This window comes from Anser anser (genome assembly GCF_964211835.1).
Source record: "Anser anser genome assembly, chromosome: 3".
NCBI classification, from domain to species: Eukaryota; Metazoa; Chordata; class Aves; order Anseriformes; family Anatidae; genus Anser; species Anser anser.
In genome coordinates, this window is record NC_139722.1 from 71,850,359 (window position 1) to 71,875,941 (window position 25,583).

The 25,583-nt window shown below is 39.2% G+C and overlaps 1 protein-coding gene across 1 annotated transcript in view; it reads left to right on the forward strand.

Moving 5' to 3' along the window:
- Positions 1–12: 12 nt before the first annotated feature.
- Positions 13–25,583, forward strand: part of EPM2A (EPM2A glucan phosphatase, laforin) — a 58,604-nt gene continuing 33,033 nt past the window's right edge. Inside the window, exon 1 of the mRNA XM_083828788.1 lies at positions 13–15,758. Within this exon, the coding sequence (XP_083684914.1) occupies positions 15,497–15,758 (262 nt within the window). The 5' untranslated portion in view covers positions 13–15,496. The remainder of the gene's footprint in view (positions 15,759–25,583) is intronic.

Below are 25,583 nucleotides of genomic sequence, written 5' to 3' on the forward strand. Positions count from 1 at the left end.
CATTTAAACATTGCATAACTTGAAAGTGATTGAGATACATTCACTTTAATATGAAGATCAGGCATTCCTTTTTAGACTGTAGGCCCATTTCTGCTGCTTTTGTCTTGCATTGTTATGTGGTGTAGATTTTCTTCCACAATTAAACTATGTAACACTGACTCTTATCATACCTTGTAGTTGTGTGGGTTTTTTTCTTAATAATAAATTGTAGATTATCTAATGAAGATAATATACATGTGTGATGCCTGTTTGCAAAGAACATTTTCAGTTTATTGGCTCATGATAAAGTTTTCCTGTAGAAAGCTGTTGCTTGAAATGATCCAGAAGTAAACATGCAGAGTGGCTTTTAGAGAGTAATTGTAGTTCAGATCCTTTGTGGAAAGACAAAACACAAAACAAAACCTCACTAAAATGGAAGACTGTCCAGGAGCTGATCTCTTGTCCTGCCATTTGTTAAAATAAGTATACCGATGGTCTTTAAAAATAAAAAATGCACCTGTACTACGTAAATTTGAAAGTTTAAAAAAAAAAAATCTAAACTGTGCTGAGTAATGTGGCGTGACACAGCTTACTTAAAACACCATTACAAACTTTTGGCTAGTTTACTTTTTAAACAGGCATAACAGAGGTGCACATTAGCCTTTTGTTTTTCTCTCTTTGTAACTACATTTAGATATTCTGCTAAGTAAGGAAATCATTTTTGTCTTGCTTCAACTTTCTTAGTGCCTCAAGTATTCTAGAGGGTTTGCCTGCTACTAGCTTTCAAATGTTTTAACTTGTCTTTCTAAGTCTGCTACCGCTAAAACTGTCTTCACTGGGTCCTACCTGGTGAGTGTATTTTCCCAAATCAAGATTTAAATTAGGTGAAGAGTTTGATGCTTGCTGTAATATCAGCTGATTTAATTTTTTTTTCAGTCAAAAGGTCTGTTCGGGCATCTTTGATCATCTTCGGATGAGCAAAATGTAGCGGTTGTTTACAGCATGGAGAGGAAATAGCATTCAGATAGTGTGTATAAACGAGTTATACTATGTCAAGCAGAGACAGTTTGAAGAATGGGATTTTCATAGTGTGAGCGTTCTGCATGTGGTGAATATTGTAGCAGTAATCCAAACTGGAGAGAAAAAACGAATAGAGAAATAGGCTTAACACAGTGGTGGCATCAATTGTCAGCACAGGGTCTTTCCTGAGGGCTTGTGTTTATGAGGGTGCAGAGGGTTTCAGGCTTGTGCGTGGTGCAGCTGTGTTTTACTGATGATTTATTAGTCTTTCTGTGATAGCAGGTGTGACCCTGCTGCTACTTTAGCTCTTATAATATGCTTTAATTGTAAGCTATCTCCAAGTGCTGCCTGTATTCCCCAATCTGCTCTGTTGAGTGCAGTTCTCTCTCCTGAATGCAGGTATGTGTTTGGTGTAGGTTCTACATGCTGGTGTCAGTGGCAGTATTTGGTAAGGATAGTAGGAAAATAAGGTCCTTCTGATACAGAGAATTTATCTGCTTGATTTCATCGGTATTTCCCAGAAAAGGGGAACAAAAAAATGTATGAGGAAGTAGAAGAAGCAAAATAAAAAGACTGATAGCTTTCACTTGCTAATAACTTGCTAATAGACCGGTCGTTTAGAAAATGTTTTGAATCATCATTAGATGCACTACGATATGCAACAGCAGAAGTCCCCACCTCTGCCATTCTGACAAGCCAAATTCTGCAACGTGCAGGGGTAGGTAAGCATAGGTAAGCAGACCTAGTAACAGTCTCAGGTCACAGGAAAAATGTATGCAAAATGAGCATGTATGATTTTAATTGCAAACTACTGAAGGAAAAAAAACCTAGGACTTCCTCAGGTACAGTTCATATAAAGCAAGATTTGTAGAATCAAACATAAAAATGTGATTTCTGTCTTAATGCTATTTCAGCAGTCTGTTTAAGTCAGCTTTGTTTCATCCTAAACTGTGCTGACATTTTTTTCTTTAAAATCATAAAATGAATATAATACATCTAGATAAGATTGAGTTTGACAATGTTATAATGTAGTATTGAACTGAGTATTTTACGATATTAAAATAGTGGAACACAAAAACTAGATTGTAATACGTGCTTTTTGCTTAAGATCTACCTTTTTTCCCTAAGCTACTTTTTGAAGCATGTAATAAAGAGCTGTCTTCAAGCTTCTTGTGATTTAAATGGAGGGAATTCTGCTTAGCAAGGTGAAAGTTGGGTTGCATTAGTATTTTCACGTGAACATCCTGACAAAGCAGTAGGCTGCGGGACAAAACTAATCCGATTATGTGACTGTTTAGCAAAGGAGCAATCAAGGACCTGGCATGAATATACGTTGGACTTTGCTCAGAAGTGTTAATATTTGATAGTTACATACTGTGTAATCATTTGAGTGTTGTGTACTCTTTAGTATTACGTTTATGTAGTTGTGTTCAATATGTCATTCTGGAGGCATTGGCAGCAAACAAAGCAGGAAATAATGTGTTGCTTAATGAGATTTGAACCTTGGTTAAGGTAAAACTATGGCTGTTATGCACTGTGGCAGCTGTTTATGAGCATCAGCTGTCAGCTTCACCTTTTATTTCAAGAGTAACGGAAGAGTGGATGCCTTGTTGTCTGAGCAAAGTGGCTTTACTTATATAGCGAGAAGAGTTTCATATGGTATCTCACTGTGCACGTGGATTTTGATGCAGCTTGATTGTTCTTGATTTAACAATGCAGGAAGATTAAGTTCCCAGCAGATGGGATTACACATGACACAAAATTGCTTCTGTATTTTGTTATAAAACGTGTTCAGTCTAAGTGACCTGTGACTTGGACTTAGTTAACTGCAGTTGCAACTTGTAATCATATTTTTCAGTTGATGTAATTTTGGTTAAACACAGCAGCATTTACATTAAATATTTAGAAAATAGAAATTCTCTTTGATGGATTTCTGTTTCTTTATAGAAAGTGTGTTCATCAACATTTGTAGGACAGCCTGGCAAGTAAATGGAAAACTCAATTTCTTTATTTTGTTCCTATGAAATCTGCATGTAGGTAAGAAAGTGTATCATTTTACTGATTTTTTTTTTCTTTACAAAGTTTGTGTGATTGGCAGTGTTAACTTTTTATTGTCCCTTTGATCTTCAGGTGAAGCTTAAATGATGTCAGAGTTGCTGATCCAGCTGCTTGTTATTTTGTTTGACTAGTTCAAGCATGCAAATAGCTGAGAAAAATCTCTCCAGGCTTTTAGAGGTATGTAATAGGCTGAGACCATTTCAAGTACAAGATGCTACCAGTGATGGTCTTCCTGATTGTAGGGGGTCATTGCTAAGATTCTGGTGGTTATTGTGTACTCCAGGGGCAATCCGATAGTCTTCTCAATCCTTCTAAATCAGGGAGAAGGGCAATTCTTGTAGATAGCTGTGATCTTCTGTATGATCTTAAAACTTGTCAGTTTTCTGGGAGTCATGTTGAACCTACAAGTCTTACTTCATGTCAGTGCTTGCCTATTTAGTGTTTTGTACTTCACGTCTTTTTAGTTTTAAGTGCTGTCCAGGTTTCATTAAAAAAATGCTTTTTTACTTAACAGGGAAGTTTTAACAAAAAATGCAGAATACTTAATTGCCTATATACTTGACCGTTTACATTTCGAGTAATTTGGAACATGCACCAGATGGATATCACAAACAAACGTTAACCAATATCAAAATCTTCTTTTCCACACAAGGTGAAGCACATTGGTACTACCTCTCCCCTCCTCTCTTTGTGAAAAGACTTTTGACCTCGGGGACTGATGTGCCTGGTTACACGTACCTGTTGATTTGCCTTACAAATGATGAACATGCAAATGCTTTGTAGCCTGTCAAGCTAGTGGACAATGAGATCACAAAAAAATTTCTCAGTCTTTCTGGGAGTAAGGGAGGTGTGTGTGTGTGCACTCTTTACACAAATGACTACAGATGGCAACAAAAACCTAGTTCTTTTGGTCTGTTAACCAGTCATCCTCTGCTGAGCCATGAGCTGTCTTACTGTTTCCCCATGTGCTGGGAGGGGGAGTGAGAGCAGCTAGGTGGGCTGCTGGCAGCCAGCCAAGGTCAAACCCACCACAAGGACAAAACCCATTAGGAAACACTTCTCCTTTTTGTGTCTGCGGGAATTTTTTCCTCAGGTGTAGTTGTCTCCACTCAGAAGAAATCTCGTGCATGCAGAAAAAGGACTGCTCTAGTCATTGGGAGGTTACTTGACACATACCATTCATCTGCATCTTTACAATCTGCCATTTCCAAGGGGACTTGGAATGAACCTACAAGGGCTTGGGAGGATGAGATGCAAGGTTTAGTGTGTTGGTCTATGCCATACATCAGACTGCAGGGTCCTGTGACTCAGCAAGACAGGTGAGCATCATTCCTGCTACATGTGGGAGGGAAGGGCCTGACCATGCCCATGCACATCCCAGCTCAGACTAAAAAGGGTTTGGTTCTAAATTATGGGATGCATATATATACTGGTAGTACGAATCAGTAAAAATAGCACTACTCAAAAGATTTCACTTTTTAATAACCAACTTTCTTGTTTCCTTTTACTGAAGCGGTTGAACAGTTCTGTTTCAGGGTTTTGTTGCAGAGTGGGTGTTGAAGCCTTAATTATATTTGTCATCAGGGTTGCAGTACCATTGTGTTGATGAGGTAAAGTGGGTTGTATATTTTAACATAACTCAGAATATCATTCAGCTGGACAATTGGAAAGCTGTAATTGTTTTGGAAAAAACAAGTTGTTTTTTTTTTCCTTCTACTTTGGAATGAAAACCAAACTTTTGGTGTTTGTTTTTTTTTTTGGTCTTATTTGCCTTTTTTATTTTAAAGCAAGCAAGACACAGAAGAGAAACCTGTGGAAAATACCCTGTGCATAGGTGTGTTACAAGGTCACACAGAACATTTGTAACTGAAATAAAAAGTAAGTAAGAATCTTCAAAATAGGTGAAGAATGTGATAACTTAAGCTTTCTAAATTAATCAAGGTAAATGGTAAATTAGTGTGACCACAGGTAGGCTCTCAACAAAAATGGGTTTGCCAGGTGCTACCCTAGACAGTTAGGGCACAGCTGCCTCATGAATATTCTGTTTGAAGACATTTTTTAATTGACAGCGGTTGGATGAACAACTTGGTGTTAATTATGGTAGCTCCTGAGAATAACAACCAAAGGGGTTGAGGATACCATGCTGGTTGTGGTGACCTAACAGAGATAGGAAACGGATAACAAATGGCCAACTGAAGTGTGCTGTGCTACGTGGGTAAGCACCTGATTGTCATGTGAAGACTACAAGCGTGTTTTCTTCAAAGCACAGCTGGCTAGAGTGACTGCTTGCATCTGTGGAGATAATGTTTTGGAGTTGTGATCAAGCTGAAAATAACCCGTGGAGAAAGTACAGAGAACATTACCAGCTGTACATTGTTATCTGGGGACCTCATCCATGACAGGGGAGTTAGTTATCTGCTCCCAGACCTGTGGTGACCACAGAGTTTATAATTGCAAGCTACCGCTGTATAATGAGTTACTCGTTAATGAGCTGAGACAACATGGCAGTCAGCAAATGTTATACTTCGCAGCTGGAGCAGACTGATGGAATTTATCTGGTCATTGGCCACAACCCAGCTAATGGCACATTACTCCATAATAATGTGATCGAGGAATTGCTGCGGGATGTGCCAAGAGCCAAAATCTAGCTCATACTGTCAGTGATCCCATCATAACCAAATGCAGATTTACTCTGTCATTTCTGTTTCCCTTTGTGACATTAAATGATGATCTATTGTTTTTTACATCACTGTAAGTGGGATTAATAATAGAAGTCATTGATTTTATCAAAACAGTATTTCAAGCCAGTACCAACGCTGCTGTTATGCTTCAAGGGGATGTTCTGACAAACTCATCCATAATGCAACTTGGGTGAGGAAAAAATAGTTTTTTTTATTTATTGCTCCCTATGGAGCACATAGATGTAATCACATTAAAATGAAGTGAGAAGCTATGACTAAAGTAATTCCGTGAAATTCATGCTGAGTTCATTTTATGTTTAGTTTGATCAATATATCAAACATGTCAGTTTCTATTTCCCTGAATTTATGCAGGTGGCAATGTTTGAACAAAGATGTGCTACAGCAAAACAAGTGTTAATACAGAAAAATAAATGTAAGACAAAAGTAATTGTTCTCCAGCAGTACTCAGAGAAATGTTAACAGAACCTGTTTACTTGGGAAAGACTGCCAGCAACTTGTTTATCTGACTTGAAGTACTTGAGTGAAAAATGATGCCAGCTGGATTTGTTATGTAAATAAAACTTTCAACAGATTTTTGAGTATTTTTGGTTTCAGTAGAAGAGCATTTAGTTTGTTAGCTATGGGAATATATGTGCTGTACGTTTTCATGTTTTGGCACGTGATGATTCTATTAGTAAATTTACAGAAAAGAGGTGTTTGTGAGGAAATGAGTGGATTCCATTTACTTCCATGCAGTTTTTAAAGCAGTCTAATCCAGGTCAGACTGGCTGCTGCTTAAAGTGTGTCTCAGTTCTAGCACAAAGTAGTTCTCTAAGTCTGAAATAAGCTCTTGTAGGTGATAATGTGCAATTCATCCATCGCTCTAGTCAGCTGCCAAGAAACAGTTCAGTAGCTTTCTCTTTATATTTTTCTGGTTGATGACATGTCCCTGAAGAAAAAGCTGTTATATTTGCAAGTGTTTGTGAAAAGCAGAGAGGATTTGAAATGTTCAAAAAATGTAATACCCAAATCACTAGCTGAAATTTCATTAGCCACTTCAAATTTTCAGTTGAATGTATGCGAACTTCAACAAAACCCATATAGCTTTGCAGACAGTTCAGCAGGGAAATGCTTAGCCTCTCTTGAATTTTACATAGTCCAGACAGTGAACAGATTGTTTGCATTATTCCTTTTTCTTTCAAAATCTGTTCTTTTCTTTGCATTGTTATAAACAATAATATCCCATTGGCTGTCCCCAGTGAGACTCCTAATTTGAAGTCATATTAACCTAAATTACAAATGTATAACACTTAATACGTTTATAAGTAGCAATTAGTTACATTTTCATAAAGTTAAAACTTTCACCAATGTTAAATAGCCAAATATGGGGTAGAAATTAGAAAATGAAATGTATATTTCTAAAGAGAATTAATCCTTTATGTATTGATAAAATCAAGAGGGTACTGTTTTATCTGTTACCTCTAATAATTAAAGTCTTAGGTTTAGACTTCTAAATCTGAATGCTTTTCCTTAGAGTCACTTTGAATCTTTCTCCTGTTAAGTGAAGGCACTGACAGCCAGTATTTTTGCATTTTACACTTTTTAAATACGAGGAAAGAAACGCCCACCTTCTAAGGTTTAGTGTTTTAAACATGTCAGAGAACCTCATTTTGTATGGAGACATGAAGACCAGAATGACGTGAATACTGATTTGTGTTCTCTCCTTAAAGAATACAAAAAGGAGGAGCATTGGAAAATAAATTTAATTTAGTTGTTCCAACAGAAAATGCTACCTTAACTCAGTTAGTTTGCCAGGCAAACAACACTGGACTCAGCCTTTACAATATAAAGTCTAGAGAGATGTAAGGCTCGTGCTTGTTCAGTAGAGATCTTTCCGGAAGAAAAGAACACTGAAGTCCTCCTTCAGATTGTTGCGTACGGATGTGGTAAGCCTGCAATTGCCATTTCATCTGCAGTGCTTGGCTTTGAGCAGCCTATAGCATGGGTTATTCAGCTGATCGCGTGGTGCAACAGGCTTGATTTTTGTAAAAGCTATTGATGTTGGCAGCTCTGCCAAACTGTTTAGTTCCATCCCACAGCCAAATGGTTGATAAATACCAACAAGTATGCGTAGATGGTTTCTAAGGGAACTTGCATATCAACGTACAAATATTAAATGTGCCTTTCACATGCATAATCACTTGTTGGTAACATAGCTGAAGAAAATGCTGTCAATTATTTTAGGTTGTTTAAATATTTCTGTATATTAATAGAGTTTATATAGTTTGAAGGAAAAAAGTGAACAGCAGAAAATGAGGTAGTTAAGAGATAAAAGGTAAAATAAGTAGTCTGTTATAGTTGGAATGCAGAGTCAGTGCCTTACTTAATTTACCACTGTTCCTGACAGGAAGAACTACGTAACCGCACGGTAATATTCACTAGGTTGGGACTGATACTCTGAAGTTCTGATTATGGAAGCAACAGATGGAGTTACCACACCTAGATCTTTGAAATGCTGAGGGATAGTTCATCTTGGGTGCCATTTAATGCAGTCAAGGTAGTGAATATTTACAATATCACCGATAACTAAGGTAAAAAAAAAAAAAAAAAGTCTGTTTATGCATTCAAACCTACATTATAATTGAAAATAGAGAGCTTAATTGTTGCTTTCACTTTAAGTCATTTTAAATGTTGATGTTTGTTAAGGAAATCTAGGAACTGCTTGTCATTAAGTGCTCCATTGTGCTTCCCCTGTCAATTCAGACTGGCCATCACGCCAGTCTAATAGCTTTCCCTTTTCTTCTTTAAAAATATTTTAACCACTGGGATAACTGTAGATAGTAATAAATTAAGAACTCATAAATGTATGCAGTGTAAAGAACTTTTTTTAAACAAGATTAAGCTCTTGGGAACTTGGAGCACAATATTCTACTACGTGTGTATGTAAAACAAGTACTGCATGCTACAAGGAATGGTTGCTTGGCTGACAGAAACTGAAGAGTGCTTGAAGTTTGCATTGGACTAGTTCCAACAATCTCTATATAAGTACATTTTAAAAAAGCCATTTAATTGATTTATGGGTAGGACCTTGAAAAGTGAGAGATCAGAGCAGGATTTATTCTACAAGTTTCCCAGAAAAGGAATTTGCTCAAACAAGAACTGGTTCGGAAAGCTTAAGAAGGCAATTTCACTTACCTATATTTCTTTACACGCGAGGGGGATCAGTCAGGTTTTATAAAAGCATGTAAACACAGTAATAACATGTTTAAGGTCATGAGTGACACACTCAAGGACTATTCAATTTTTGTCAAATTAGTGTCTGTTACTAATCTGTGAGCCTATAAGCTTTTCTCTTTAGATGTACCTCAGAACCAGAGAGGCTTTTGGCAAAAGAGGTTTTTTTTATAGCACCAAGTCTTCCATAATGATCTTAGCTTGGGAATATTGTGCCTATGTAAGCGTACAGATAATGTAAAATAATGGAAACCAAGAAGGAATCTCTAACTAGGATAATTAACTCTAGGTGCTAATTTTCAATACATTTAAAAGCACGGGGAGGGGGAGAGTCATAAAGTTGAGACAGTTTGTACGATTATATTTTCATGCAGTGAGGATCAAAAAGTACTGCAAAGATCTTGTAATTTGTGCTCATACCTGCTCAAGACAATGTGATATGTACGTGTGATGTGCAAACATAACTCTACAAGGAGGGTACACATATGCTGCCAATGAAGTACATATTCCTGTACTTCAGAGGCTGTTACAATATTGCTCATTGACGTGACTGATTCATTTTCAGGTGGATGCCCAAAACATTATTCCTTCCAAACAGGTGGAGGGAAAAAAAAAAAAAGCAACCAAGAAATGGTCTGCTAGTGACTTACAGCCAAGGTACAGCTCTTGAGTAGCCAGCTGTGGCTCCCTGTTGGGACTACCTTGCGGGACTGGCTGTGCTAATGGAAAGGCATCTGTGGGAGAACTCAAGCTCCAGTGGAAACAGGTCACTATGGTACACAGCAATACACACACACCAAATTAAGTAGTAGGAGTCCCCTGTCTATGATCTAGTCTCCAAAGTATGTCATACACATCTTCTGTCTCTTGGCTGCAAACTGTTGCCATGACCTGTGGAAGGTTGCTATGTTTCGGGCTGTTTATGCACTCATTCTAAGCTGCAGTTCATATTTTCAAGTTTCTTTTTAATGGTTGGATGAAAATAGCATTTGTTCCTCAGAAAGGATTATTTCTGTGTCCGTTAAGTGAATTCTGTGAAGCTTGTCAGATCAGCTGAAATAAAGTTTATTTAAAAGAAAGACAACTACAGTTGACAGACTGGTGAATACATGAAACGAAGAAGATGAGGAAGCAGCAATGTTGGATTGATATGGTAGTACAGCATCATATTGATACAAGGAAAGAAGATGATGTAGATTTTCAAGATCCCCGTATGCTGTTATCTACCTAAACGCTAAATCTGCTTCTTTACTAGCTTTGGCTAGTGATGCAATCTCGTGTGTGTGGTGGGACTGTCAGGTAGGAGGCAGTGTGATTTTCTGGATTTTTTTTTTTCACTCTTGCCCCTTTACTTGCACTTTAAAGATAATTGCTTGATCCTCCTCCAGTTTCAGCCTAAGGAAAAGGCTTTAAGTTGTGATTATTTTTTAATATAACTGAAGAAAGAAAATGATAAGGTCAGTCACCAATAAAATGGATTTCTTGTTTTATGAGGAGCATATAAAAAACAATGAGATCTATTGCTCACGAGTATATCGAGAACAAACTTTTCTTGTTTAACTTTCCCATGGCTGCTTTGTAAACTAACAGGAACATTCTTTCACCTTTTACACAACAGAAACTGTTTCAGATTTTTTTTGTTCCTGAATTCAAGATTAATAATTTAGTCATTCATATTCAGAAAATAATTAAGCATAATTTATAACACTAAAGTGATGCTAAGACTGTAAAGACCATGCCAAATGTTTTGCCCTCTAATGCTGTGTGTGACGTGGTGAAGTCACGCATAAAACAGTTGCAAGAAAAACGTTCACAAAATGAAAAACTAACTTTTTCTTGACATAGCCACAGGAATATAACATACAGGAACTTCCTGTCAACAAGCGATTTGCTGGGGGTCCAAAAATCCCTGAAGCTATACTCAGTTACAGATGGTGCATTAGTTAGGCTGGAACACAGCTACTAGAGCCTGTGCATCTGCTTTTGAAAATGGAAGGAGTGTGTAAGTCTCCACAAAGAAAGCACGTTATTCTACTTAAACTGTTAAATGGCATGTTACTTTTGGGTCAGACTGCATTCTATGGAGTGTGCTTTAATGGAATAAAATTGTGGTATTCCATGTCAAATGCTTTATATTGTGCCTTGTTGCAAAAGGCCTGAAACTCCTTTTTTCCTGAGATAAGTATTTTAATGAGAAACCTCACACTCCGTTGGTGGTAAAAGGCTGGTTTCATGGTTTCAAATAGCGTACATGATCATGAGTACCAATTTACTGTTCCATACCACTTTTCACTTGAGAATCTCAAGGTACTTTGCAATCATTAAATCTTTACTCCTCCCGTAAGAGTTCACAGAAGCCCTCTGAGTAGATCCGGGGCCCCTTTTCTGTCCCTTTGTGTGAGGTCACATTGATACGAGGGCTACCAGAACTCCAGCTCTGCTTGGGGATGTACTTCCTTGGCATGGATGTCCCACAAGAAATACATAAGGCTGCCCAAGAGCATCCGTCCAAGAACCATGTGGGTAACTTTGCTTGAAGCAGGAATTTAGCTGTGTTCTGGGTTTGTCTGCGACATTTGTTGATATCTGGGCACTGATGAGGCTGATAGGGCATACTGAAAGGGTCCTCTGGTGAATTATATGGAGACTTTCTGCAACTTCCAACACGTTTCAGGCTGGGGAGGATGCAGAGATGGCTTTTTATTTTTACTGGATTTATAAAAACCACATCCACTAGAACAGTTATTTCTGTGTTACTGTAATGTTATTGCATATTTATGCTGCCTAGTTACTTTAAAAATAAGGAATTATTATTTTTAAGTTAAGGAAATATGCAATACCAAAGCTCTGTGCAAAAGTGAAAAAAATCTCCTACCTATTATTTTAATAAAATTTTCCAACACAGTTCCTGAAATGATTAGTCGTGCCAGAATTCCTTAGCTTAGTCTGCATAAAAGGCTGCTATTAGCACTAAGTAACTAAAACAGCACATGGAGTTATCGCTCCCCTGAAACAGCACCTAAAATGAAAGAAATGGAATAATAGTGCTTATCTGGCAACAGGTTCTTAAAATCTTTAAGCTGTTTTCAGTCTCCACACTTTACTGCATGATACACAGGTATTTCTTTTTACCAGCAAGACTGTACAGTGTGCTGCCTTTCTTTTTCCTATGATTAGAGCAAACATTTGGAAATTGCAATAATGCTTTCTCAGTATCTTTGCAAGAAAGAAAATAACCTAAAAAGGGAAGAAAGGCTAGTCTAGGAAGGAGCACAGCTAATCTAAACATCAACCAAAACTTGCAATCAGGGAAAACAAAACAAAACAAAACCAACCACGCCTAAATGCCTTCCCTTCTCCAACCAGATCCTTTCAGGATCTGTGTTTTGGTTTTGTTTTTCAAACTCTGCCTTCACTACAGATTTCCCTACTTGGAAGTATTATCGTTTGAGATCACTCTACAGCGACAACAGATAAAGCTGTGCCAAGCTGCAAACAGGCCCATGGTGTAAAAGTTTGCAATCAGCAAAGGACATGCATGCTACAGACACAGGCTACCCTACGGTGGAAATATTAAGTTCATCTGTCATTTCAATAGTGTTCAGGTTGTTCAGATAGCTGCGTGCTATTTCTATATTTAGTAGACACTTCTCAAATAAGAAAATTGTGAAGAAAAATTCAACTTGGAAAGTTGAATTGTGGACTGTCAAATTCTTGACTACTGTCTTTATTACAGTTTCAGCCAATGATACTTTTGCTGTAAGTAAGGGCCTTACTTTTCTAGTTTCCTGAATGTAACAAATGATTCAAAACTCTTGAGTTCATGAAAATAACAGCACAATTTTACGCCATGAAAAAACAGTAGAAGAAATTGTAGGGACTTGTGTAGCATTAGGAAACTACAAACATTGCTGTGTTGCTAGTTCGTTGTTAGATCTGAAGCAGCTCTAGGTTCCCACTCAGTAGACAGTGTTGGTCCAAGTATACTGCTAGATCCTAAAGAGGTGTTAAGGACACAAAGGCACAATATATATTATCAAAATTCAGACAGGCCACAGTGTTCAGATGGTAGTTTATTCTCCCAGGAATGAATGGTTAACAATAGCTTCTGGGACAGTTAAAAGCAATTTGATTATTAGAGTTCTGGCATGTTTATGCCAAAGCTTTTTGATGGGACTTATAAGGCTTGCCAAGTTGGAACAAGGACCTAATACAACAAAACCAGGAAATGGTCCTGTCTAAATTTGTGGTTGCAAAAGATGACCAGCTTATAGTGAAGGCTTTTGAGTTTGAGAATAGTGTTGAGAACTGTAAGGAAAGAGTGCTGGTCATGCAGTACAAGGATAAGGGGTCATTTTGGCAAATGAAACTGGTTTATTGTTAATGCCTTAGGGTCACACTTAAAACTAAATTTAGGTTATAGCAATGGCCCGACAGTGAAAGTACTTCTTCAACTCCTGCAATCCCAAATAATAACGGCATGTGTAAGCTCCACCATGGGCCTTTGACTCTTGCCAGTTTAGAGATGAGAAATCCATAGACCATGCAAAGCCAGCAATGGAAAAACCACATATTTTAATTTGCTTCTGAGCTTGAAGCCAAACCTTATGGTACCTTTAGCTCACCAGTGAACTAATTAGATCACCAGATCTAATGATAATCCCCTTCATCCTGCCTGCAGACCTCACCCACTCCACAATTTGGTAGTATTCTTCAATAAATATTGTTTTATCTGTGCTGTCCCCAACCCACAGGACTCCAGAGTCCCAAGCCAATCTCCAGTTCTAATTCTTATCTCAGTCTTGCAGCATTCAGCAATAAATACAATTTTTCATCCTTTCTTGTTTTCTCTCTCAGTGCTAACCCTAATCTGAACTATAACCGCAGTCTGGAAAGCTATACAGCCATAGTCCATTGACAATCCAACCAAAAAAAAAGCCTAAGTCTTCACTTCACTTACTCTGTGAGAATGGCCCCCTCATTTATTTAGGTATAAGCTGGAGACTCACAACTGATAGTCACTCTCAGTCCCAAACACTCATCTTGACCGTGTGGGTTTCTGAGGAATGTGCAGGGAGTCAAACTTGACACTCCCTGCCATCTTTAACCTTAATCCAACACCCAATATTGGCAGGCCCAAAATTGATTAAAGCAGAAGCTGGAGAAGAAATGGATTAAATTAGTTTTAAGCCTAGGATTTTGCACAAGACTAAAAATCTTTATGGTTCCACATGGCTCACAGGTCTAAGGTGAGGACTCAGGATTTACAGGCACAAAAAAAGTTAATATTTGTCTTTACATATGTGTTGCTGGTCTTTTTACATTAAGGTTTAGACCACAGCCAGGAACTACATTATCAGATTGTTGGATCCTTTCATTTCTTGGCTTGAATGATGCCTGGAATGAACGGCAGCATATGGTTTTAGATAGATGCAAGATGCTTTTAAGACTACCTTCAGGCTTGATTTTTGGGATAGAAAACCTAAGTTTATCGTTACATTCTGTATTGCCCATAATACTACAATGAAGGCGTATGCTAAAGGAGTAGATATTTGAAAGACGATTATGAGATAGGTTACGGGTGACTTGACTGTCAGTTTGAGCAAAAGCAAGGATTAAAATGTGTTGCTTTGTTCGACAAAAGCAGCAGTGCTCCAGTGAGGGCTGGTGCTAGAGGAAAAGCAGGGAGGACTGCCAGAATTCCCTCAGCTTTGGTGACATCTGGGACAGTGGTGGCATGTCACTTACACCAGTTCAATGAGGATCAGGGAAAACTAGCTAAAGCGTTCTTAAAAATAAATTTGGCTGCACATACTCTTCGGCGTGTCATCACCACTGAACGCAGGAAGCAAGCAGCCACCTTCTGAGGCAGGGTTTCTTTTGAATCGCTGAATGGCTTTCATCCTGTTCCCAGAACCTGACCTACATAAAGTTACTGCTCCTCTGTTTCTGTCCTTAAATGCTTCTGCAGCGGGTGTATTCGGACAAGGACCGTCCTATAAATGGTTGGATCGCATCCTTTTTTCTCAGTCTGTGTGTAAGCCCTGAGTATTGCTACGGGCAGGAGTTGCCAGATTACAGCCAGCAGGGCAGACCTGAATGCATGCAGCTGGGAGGTGTTTGTAAGGAAGCTTTGTTAACATTTCTCCCGTGCTTCATGTGTCTGGGTGAGAAGATATAAACAGAGAAGATATCAACGCCCTGAACACTTAGGCTTTATTTGAGACTATTCCTTGAGAATTGCTTGTAACGCTGCACGACAGCAGGAATTTAACAACGTGTGGGCTGCACTAAGTGAAGCAAGTCCCCGTGCACGACGAGCACCCTGTGCTCACAGGAGCACAGCCGCGTAAGGCCCGCCGCCGCCGCCCGCCCCTCAGGGCCGCCCCGAAGCGTTCCCGTCGCCGTCCCCGCCCCGCCCCGGAAGGCCGGCGGCCCCCGCGGCACGGAGCGGCCCCCTGGCGGCGGCGGGGCGGCCTGAAGGGAGGGCGGCGAGACCCAACCGCCAGCCCCGCCGGGCCGCCATGCTGTTCCGCTTCGGCGTGGTGCTGCCCGGCCGCATGGCGGAGGGCGACGGCGCGGTGCTGGTGGCCGGCTCGCGGCCGGAGCTGGGCCAGTGGGACCCGCAGCGCGCCGTGCCCATGAAGCCGGCGCGGGCGGCGGCGGCGCTGTCGGCGCAGGAGCCGGCGCTGTGGCTGGGGGAGGTGCTGCTGCCCGGCGAGGAGGCTGCCAGCCCCTTCTGGTACAAGTTCCTGCGGCGGCAGGGCGGCCGCCTGCTCTGGGAAGGTAACGCTGAGCTGCGCTGTCGTGAGGGCCTCTGGGGGCTGGTTAGCTTTGTCATCGGAATTACAGGAAAAAAAAAAAAAAATAGGGAAAAGCTCTGTCACGTCTTTTCCAGTCCCTTTGCTGTTTCAGCCCTGCTTACACCGCGCATCTCGCCTGCGTTGTCAAATGCTGAGTAACTTCGGTGTTCAGGTGACGTGAGGCTCCGTGAGCTGGCTTAGTAGGCCTCATTTAAATACTACGCCCAAAATAACACTGCAGAGCTCCCAGCTTGCCTCTTGTCGCTAAGGAAAGGATCAGACCTGGTGAACGAAGGACAGATGACCCGAGAATTCGTGACTTGCATAACATAAAATAGTTTTACAGTCCATGCACAGAAGTGGCACATTATAAAGCTGTTTCTTTTCATCTATTTTAAAGACACATACCATGCTTTCAAACTTTTATATGGCCATTCTGCCATATAAACTTAAACATGGATATCGTCATAACTACTGCATTTGTTCTGTGAAAATACTGTTTATGTCATGAAGTACTACTTACATCATGTCATAGCAAATGTTTTATTTGTAGTTACAATAAACGGTACATTCTGCCTGTTTTAACCATGTTTTTCTTTTGCAGACGTGCAGGAAAAGTGAATTTATGAAATAAAAATCTTTGCATCTGTCCAAGGAAGCAGAATTGGGTATTTTTTTTGAAGGTGCTGAGTTCTACATAACATGTCAGTGATATTGGTGTGGAGAAAGTTCTTCGCCACACAGGATATAGAAATAATAATTAAAAAAGAAAAAAGGTGTTCCAGTCTGTAAAGAACCTGTAATTGTAAGGTACAAGTTACTATCCAGTTCAGAGTAATGTTCCCTTGGGGTGGTTATCCATACCTGGGAGTGCCTTTCATACGTGTAGTAGATTGTCAAAACAGAGTATTCTTATTCCTCAGTAGTACTATTGATCCAGTTTTAGGATTAACCTGTGTGGAATTTTGTGTCATTGTACATGCTCAGCAGTTGCTAGAATGATAGAAGATAAACTGGAATATCATCCAAACGCAGAGGTTTTTTTTAGTTAGTCACTCATATTAACCCCTTTTTCTCCTAAGTTGTTATTTACAAAAAAGAACTATATTTGCCTAAAACCTGAAATCTATTGTTATTCGTAGCTCCCATGAAGGGAGTTTAAGAATGCTTTTCTATTTAATAAAATAAAAAAAGTTGCAAGATATTGTTTGTCATTTTTTCTAATGATTTTATTGAGCTATAGTTGAAGAAAGACATCTACTATAAAAAAAAACAAAACACTTTTTTGATAAGTAAATGCTGTGCTTTCTGTGTTTAGTATGCTATGTGTTCAGAATGAAGATGTGCTTTGGGAGACACTTAGCAGTTACAAAACATCTGCAAGAAAGAAGACCTGGGCATGAGGGATAGAGGAAAGTGCAGAATGACACTTGCTCTAAATTTAAGAGTTGAGGCATTCATGTATAACCAGAGAAACTCTTGACCAGTTATGAACGTCAGAGGTTTACATATTTTGGATGTGAAATAACACAAAACTTGACAAAGTGTTGTATTTAAGAAAACTACTTTCATTTTTTTTATTAATATACTTTGCATAAGAATTACACTGCAAATTATGCATGTTATTTTTACAACCCTACAGCATATGTTGCATCATATATTTTGAGTATAAGTTTAGCTCATCCTCACAACATTCAGCGTGATGGGGAAACTGAAAAAGACAATGAGCATTTGTTTCCGTGGTCTGGAAGAGTCAAAGTCTTGGGCTTTTGGGTTTTGCCAAATGGTCTGATAGGAAGCCTTTGGATCAGGCCTGAGTTGCAGGAGGGTTGCTGGATTGGCACCAGTGTCTTGGGGGAGCTAGTTTCCCTCTGTAGGAGAATGGGTTGGGAGAGGAGACTTTTGTGCCCCCAGAGTGTCGGATGATACCTCTGCTGGTGCAGACTGTCCCAGGGTGATGACGCTGGTCTGCATCAAGGGCCTCTATAGCTGTTGGGCTCTTCTGTCTCGAATCACGATCCCTGCATGCGCTGTGGTCCAAATAAGGTTTCTTTGGGAATGGTACTTTGCTTACCTGCTGTGAGTCCAGATGAAAGGCCTGAAATTCAGAAGGATTTTGAACTATGCCACAGTATTTGTGGAAAACTGGTTGATGGTAATGAGCCTCAGAATCTGGGAAGAGTTTTACCCATTAAAAAAAGAAAGGAATGTATGTAATATGTTTTTGTTTTGTTTTGTTTTTAAACTATATCCTAGGTAGCTTTCTGTACTCTGCTTTTGATGTAGATTCTTCAGAACTGGGTTTATGCATCTCTCAGTTTGGAAAGTACAAGTATATTGTGCCTGATGTCAAAACTAAATAAATACAAGATGGAGCTTATGCTTGCATTTATTCTTGTGAGTTTATGCCTGAACACTAACCATGCTTTTTTTTTTTTTTTTTCTTTTTTTCTTTATCTCTGGTCTAAATAAACTATACAAGGTATAGGTACTATGTAAGATACAATGTTCCATAAAAGAACAGACAAAATGCCAAGGGTATGCCCCAAACTGTGTTTTGATATGATCAAATTCAATCTCCTGACACACTTTCACATAAGCATTGGTTTGAGATGGGGGGTGCCTGCTTGAAGATTTGCAAATGATAGAGTCATGCCAGTTAAAGCTTAGAACCTAGGTTCTAGCAATTTGTGAATGTGAGCAGAGCCTCATTCCTTACCAGAAAAAAGTCAATTCTGGAGAGAAGAGAAAAGGAAATGTCTTGTTTGAATTCACTTGTAACTATTGTTCTCTGGGGTTTCTTGGAGGCCCCAAGCAAACAATACAACGCAGTTCAATTTAGAAACAACTGTGCCGCACAGCCTCTGACTCCCTGTGCTGACCTTCCAATGTTTCCAGCTCATGCAAGCTTGTTAGTTACAGTGTAAGCCCTCTGTTGGATGATGTATGCTTCTCATAATAGTTCAAAAGGACTGGTAAAGTTAGGGTATAATAATATTTTTCATAATATTTTAACAGAACTAGTGGAAATATTAACCAGAACTAAAATTTGCTCCTAACTTTCAAGTATCAAGCACCTGATTGGCTGAAAACATCAGCAATCCTAAGGTACATCAAAACTTTCAACTCAAGTAACAATTAGAGCAGTTTGCACATTTTGCTGTGCATGTGTCCTGGTTTTCTTCTGTGGTTCACATGCAGCCATCCAGGAGTGGCAGCTTTCTGCTTCTCTTTTCTGTATGAGAAAAAGAAACAGGTATGTGACAGTGGGCTCTTATTCTCCGCTGGATGTTAAGAAGAGCTGAGCTTTTCCCCATGTTGCATGAATTGGTTTATCCACTTTTTTCAGTGGTACATCAAGAGCTTTTTGCGTGCAAATAGGAAAAGGAGCTGCTGGGAGCTTTGATCACTGTCCTCCAGGTAACTACATCGTAGCTATGCCTCAGGGATTACTGGGTGCAGGGAGGACGGGGTGCTGTGGCTTCGGGGGGAAGCCTGCGGGTGTGGGTCCCTGCTGTCCCTGTTCACATCTGGCTGCAGGGTGCTGTGCCCAGTCCTGCTTGTAGTGCAGGTCGGACCATCTGGATGAACCAGTTAATGTCCCCTGATCCACCAGACTACAGGAATTGTGGCTTTGTTGCCTGTCTTTGACAGCGGCCGTTCTATTTCTAGATAAAGTGCTTCTAAAGAACATTTTGCCCTTAGATCTTCCTGGCTGGATCTGCCCGCCCAGAGCTTGGTGCTGCAGGGGCTGAATTAGCTGCCCTAGGGTAAGCGAGGCCTGCAACGCTGCATCTGAGCTGTGCAGAGCCGGAGAAGATAGGGGCTATTGGTATTTTCCTGGAAATGGCAGAGTTCTTCATGGCAGCTGTTCTTAAAGTTTAGTCCAGCTGCATACAAAAGCAAGGTGAGCAACTTCTTTTTTTTTTTTTAATAGGTGTTAATTCATTTTTAATGTGGCAACCGAAACCAATCTTACCTCTTGGCCTTGACTGTGTAGAACGAGAATACTTGCTGATTTTAACGGGGTGATGTTTTAAAGGCAGCAAGGGAAGTTAATACCTAGTTGCCATTCACGTTCAAGAGACTGTAACAATAAAAAAAAATTAGGGCAAAACTGTAGTGGGATAAGGCACCATAAAACTTTGAGGTAATTCTAGAGAAGTACAATTTAATGCAACATTATTTTTCTGTAACTGACATGCACCTCTTTTTCTTTCTTTCCCAAAGCTAATCTGCAGATCCACAAATTACACAGAATTTCTATTACTGAACAAACAAAAACACAAAATGAGAGGATAACATTTCTTCAGTCTTTTTAAAAGAACTATTTTATGTAGCATTATTCCCACTGGGTGTCGCCGTTTTACTTGTGTATAGCCAGCGACTGCTTAGCTTCATGCAACTGCTTACAAATTTCATCAGTATTTAGCGTAATCTGTTCCGCTTTTGAAAATAATATAGGGTTTTACTTCCCCACCCCAACCTCATTTTTAAGTAGGTAATGTCTGGGAAGGAACATAAAGTGCAATTGGGTTTTGATAGCTGAATAATTATGTATAATATGCTTTTTGTTCATGCAAGGCTATTGCTTCCTGAACAATGCTAGATCCCCTAGCACCTTTTAGGTGTGAGGAAATTTGTTATGAGTAAAAGAGAATAATTTTGGAATCTACTACTCAATCCCTCTTTAATGAATGGAGAGGAGTACAATAGCTCCTGTTATTTTGTTATTCAACCCTTTCAAGACATACTTATCGTGGATTACAATCATCATAAATGATTGGTAACAAGTTTTTTGTTCCATCCTATCTGTATGTCAGCATTAATCAACTTGTACTGAGCAGACGTATGAAACAATGCAGAGTTGCCCAAGAAAGTGCAAAATTAAAAGAATAAAAATAAGTATGCGCACATGCATTTCTCTGGATTTGGCAGCTATGTGTAATTTACTACCCACAGGAATAATCAGGGGCCAGCTTTGGCTGCCGTGAAAGGCTGATAAACATTTGTGCTTATAGTGATGAAGTTACAATAAATGTATCATTTAACAAATGCCTTATTTACCATTATTGCCATCATCCACTTCACCCCCTGCCCTCACTCCCAAGGGACAGCAGCATGCAATATGGGTCAAGAATTTATTTTCAATGGTGAGAAACATTGAGCAGTAATAACTAACTGGCATGAGCCTTTGGTTAAGATTTTGCCATGGCTACTATCCTGATGTAGCTTTTTTCCTGCCTATAGTTAAGTGATCTTTTCTGGTATGGTCAAAAGTAACAATTGGTAATATACAGTACAATGCTGTATAGAGTTTTGAAGCAGTAAGACTGTGTTACATTATGCATTTTATTATCAGGCATTTTTCTATCATCTGCATTTTCTTTATACTTATTTCCACCATCTGTCTAAGAAGAACCTTTGTTTTCGTGAGCTGAATTCCCTTTGAGTTGCTTTTCTCTGGCTTAATCTACATCTGACTGGACATTTGGCTAAAAATTATTACTATAGTAGCAGCTCCCACTGAGAAACACCTGTGCCTAAGCAGACCTAGAGAGAGAAATAAAGCAGGTGTTTTTGTGAGTTGCCTTTGAAAATTCCTATTTTCTCATCTATGGTTTTAAAAAAAAAAAAGGCCTTGTTGATTAGCAGCTGAAGAGGGCTTTCTTGTAAACCATTTACTTCTAATTCTGGCATAATTAAAATCTATGAAAAGAATGCTTTTAGAATTAGACTAATAGGCTAAAAAATCGTGAATTCAGTCTGGATTTTAATAGATTTAGAACTTATTTCCCAGGTTATGCATATTAGTCCTACAACACTACAACATGAGAAGTTGAAGCAGTCTGCTTTAAATCTGAGAAGATTAATGTGCAATGAAATAGTCTTTTGCTTTTTGGATATTTCTTTGGGTCTAGCAAATGCAAGGAAACTTTTCTGGAAATCAAACCAGTTATGAACAAGAAGTTAGTGAACTAAGTGTGGCAAGTTAACAATTTTGTCTCAACTATTTAAGTAATTATTTAAATAATTCAATAAATTTGCCTACTGTTTTCTGAATCTAATGGGAAGGCAGTTTATTGACAGCAGAAAAAAACATTAAATGGCAGGGTAAGTGTACTTTTATTAAGCCTGCAAGTAAGGATTACTACATGACATACAGAATTCAAATGTGTTATTTAGCAGTATTTGTCAGAGAGGTAAAAACAAAGGCCAGCTGTGCAGGAGCTTTGCTTAGACTTTGGAAAGGTGGGACTCCCGTCTAAGCGTCTGTGGCAGCCTCCGAATGCCAGAAGACGTGACCTAGTGAGGGAAATTTCTGCCTCCCACATCTCCGTTTTTTAACAATCAATAGCAATTCAGTCTTGGTGGGATTGAGACACGTCTTATTTCCAGACATGAAAGATTGAATTTCATTCTAACAGGCATCAGGGAGGCTTTCATGACAGTCTGATGTAAAGGGTAAGTAAATTTGAGTATTTTAAGTGTAGTGGTGGAAGTCCAGTTACAACCATATCTGATAATAACACCTTGAAGAACCACATTCAGATAACTATAGGAATCAGGTCCAAACCAGAACTTGAGGACTTCCTCTATTGTAATGTAGGCATGAAAGATAAAGAAGCTAGCGCATACTTAGGCTTTTAATTTCTTCATTTCAGAGGGTTTTTATAAGTATCCTTTAGTTCCTGTTCTTTTTTTTTTAAAAAAAATCTTTTATTCCTTTATTCCATTTCCTTATCCTCAGAATGTTCATAGAGCTTATGATGTTAATAAACTCTTCCAGGGGAATTTCTAAGTGTGGTCTCAAGATATTCATTTACCTTGTTTAAAGGACCTAGTTTAATATTTCAAATTATTTCAATTGTGCCAAAATGAGTCTGTGTGTTGGCAGACTGTTGGATCATATTTTTTTAATCTCTGTGGTACAACTGTAGTAAAACAGTATCTGAAGGTTCTTCTTTGTATTCTGTTACTGTATGTGGTTAGTTCAAATCTCAGAAGATCCTCTTCTGGTCCCTGTTGATCTTCTTCTAGTCCTTGATCTTTGGACATATTTTTCTTACGTATATGTTCATCTGTTTTTCCTTTGTTTTATTCTTGTCTTAGTCTTTTGCCAGTCCCATTTTTCAGTTATGTGAAGGTCTTTGGTTTTAATCTTTGTTTTTTCCTTTGTACAGCCAGCTTCCTTAGTATGCCACTTTGATCATCCTTCATATGCGTTAAACTAGGAGCCATATGTGCAGTCATGCAGATTTTGAAAGAGCACTCTGTAAAGCTTGAACTGTAGGCATGACTGCTGATTCCTTTGTTCTTGAGCAATTCCCTAGATCAGTGGACTCCACTGGGGAAGTATCAGCAGTAGAAAGAGCAACAAGTAGGTTACAAAAGCAGTGGGATTTGTTAATTTAACCTCTAGAAACTTTTTTTTCATTTCTCTGTCAGATAAGCATTTTTGCTCTGAGTGTCACAAATATAGAATTTAAACAAAATCATTCTGGACCTTATTGGAGGAAAAGAATGCTACCCTATCATTTAAACTAGGTCCTGTATCTTCTGATAAACCGTTCCAAATTCTCCATGTACTTTAATTAGGAAACTCCACACAATCATTTAACAAGAGGATTGGTACTGTTCAGATGTTTAACTCACTGCTTTTCATGACTAAATTATATGTGTCTTCAAATGATCTGCATACTTGCCTTCCCAAAATAAACAAATAAACTATTTTTTTGCCACTTGGAAAAAAATCAATAAAAACAAGATTAAGAAAAATATTAATTTAGAAGTGGCTTGGGCTATAAAAGCATGCCCTTCCTGTTGTGTGTTGTCCTTTCTCAAAGTGCGTATGTGCTTGCTTGCTTTTCCCCAAAGATGAACAGTAGAAAATGGATTTTACGTTCTTTTTTTTTTTTTTTTTTTGCTTTACTACTGTCTCCTGGAAAGATGAAATGCCATTAAAATTCTCCCAAATATTTGAAGATCCATAATGGTTTCTTGACTTCAAAAATTAAAATTCCTCTCAAATAATTGTTTATATCATGTAAAAAGTGCCTGTAAGCCTACCCAGTGGTCTGGTGCTGTGTGCTTTGAGCAACGTGTGAGAAAATGGCATTTAGTTCTGAGACCTGTGCCCTTCTCTTGTAAATGCTGCTGAGGGGATGCACAGCTACTTTGCCTGAGCAGAACATTTAAATGAGAGCTGTGATGAATTCCTGCTCTTGGAGACTGATCGAATCGTGGGGAGTTTATTCAAAGTAACTCGGTCGTTGTACAATGTTTGCTTAAGCTTGGAGAGACTAGCCAGTGTAAGGGGACTGATGTATTTATGCACCAAAGGGTTCCTTTTGGTGAGAGCTTGCCTTGCATCTCACATAGGGATTTTGCAGTATGCCCTTATGCTCAGCTTTAAGCTGCTTCCCTCCAAATGGAGTGAAGTCTAGAATGCCCAGCTTGTAACTGGGATGCAAAGTCCTCCATATGCTCAATTTCCACACTGGACTGGCCAGTGGTGCAGGCCTTATTGCTGGTAAAGATGTGATATGCCCCTGCGGTCCTGGAAGCATATTGGATTGCAGCAAATTTAGAGCTTCAGGTACAGAGATTAAATCTCAGCAGTAGACCTTCAGTTTTGGTAACTTAGTTTATGAAATGCTTTGTGTATTTGAGAAACAAGTAAATAATACATTGTGCTGAGCATAACATTTCCATGTGGAATGCTGCTGACTGACTTAGTGAGGTCACTTAGAAGATCCAGTGGGGATCCAAGCCCAAGTGGAGTGGGAGGTTGGTGTGGATATGAGCAGCTTCAGCTGTGAGGAGACATGTCTGGACTCTGCACACATGCAGTCTCGTGGCACTTCTTTCTGCCCTGGGCACTTTTCTTTCTGGTGCTTGAGCAGAAGGTAAGAAATTAGAAAGGGCACCAAGACATTTCCAATGCACTGAGAAGACTTGGATTCTGCTGAGCTTGGTCCTACTGCCTTCATCATGGTCTGTTTCCTCCCAGACTAACCAACCATAGCACTCAGACAGCCCTGGACTAGAGGGAGAGGGATGAGGTGATGTTCTTTCATTTGCAGTGCTGCTGGTCACTGCCTGTAGCTAGTACCCTGCCCAACTCACTCTGCTAGGCATGAGAAAGTCCCCTGCTTCAATGATTCAAATCCAGAAAATAATTTGCTTGGCCTATAATGGCAAGGAAGGGGAGAGTAATTGTTTCACATAGTGTACCAAATTTTCATCCTGCCTCTGACAGCTGTTTTGTTCTTGGCACAAACTCTTCCTGTGCTTCTGAGAAGTCTTGAGCTGGGTCTTTGGAGTCAGAGGCATGGAGTCAAGGAACTCTACCACAAATTAGGTGCAAGGAGCTTGCTCCATCAGGGGCTAAGGTGCCACTAAGGCATGATTGCCTGGATGTACTAAGCGTACGTCCATGAGGTTGCATCATGAGGTTGATGCAAAGGGAACTCACGAGGAAGGGTTTATAAAGATAGGGTTAGAAAAGAAAGAGCTGAAGATTGCCTAGTGAATGATTTCTGCTCATGCCCCAAGCGGTGCCCATTTTTGTAGCTGTATGTGCTCTGCAAATATATAGCAGAGAATTTAAGTGATCCTATTTGTTTTCTATTTAAAACATTGTTTATGATCAGTTAACTTAAATAAAAGCTGGTTTAATTGGCTGACTTTTATTTTTGTATAAAATGAGTCTGAAAGATAAAAGTTAAGAAAATTCATTCTTTAGCTGTTTTATAGCAGCTCTAAATTATAGATGAGTTCTGCATTAGTCCTGCAAACTTGTCAT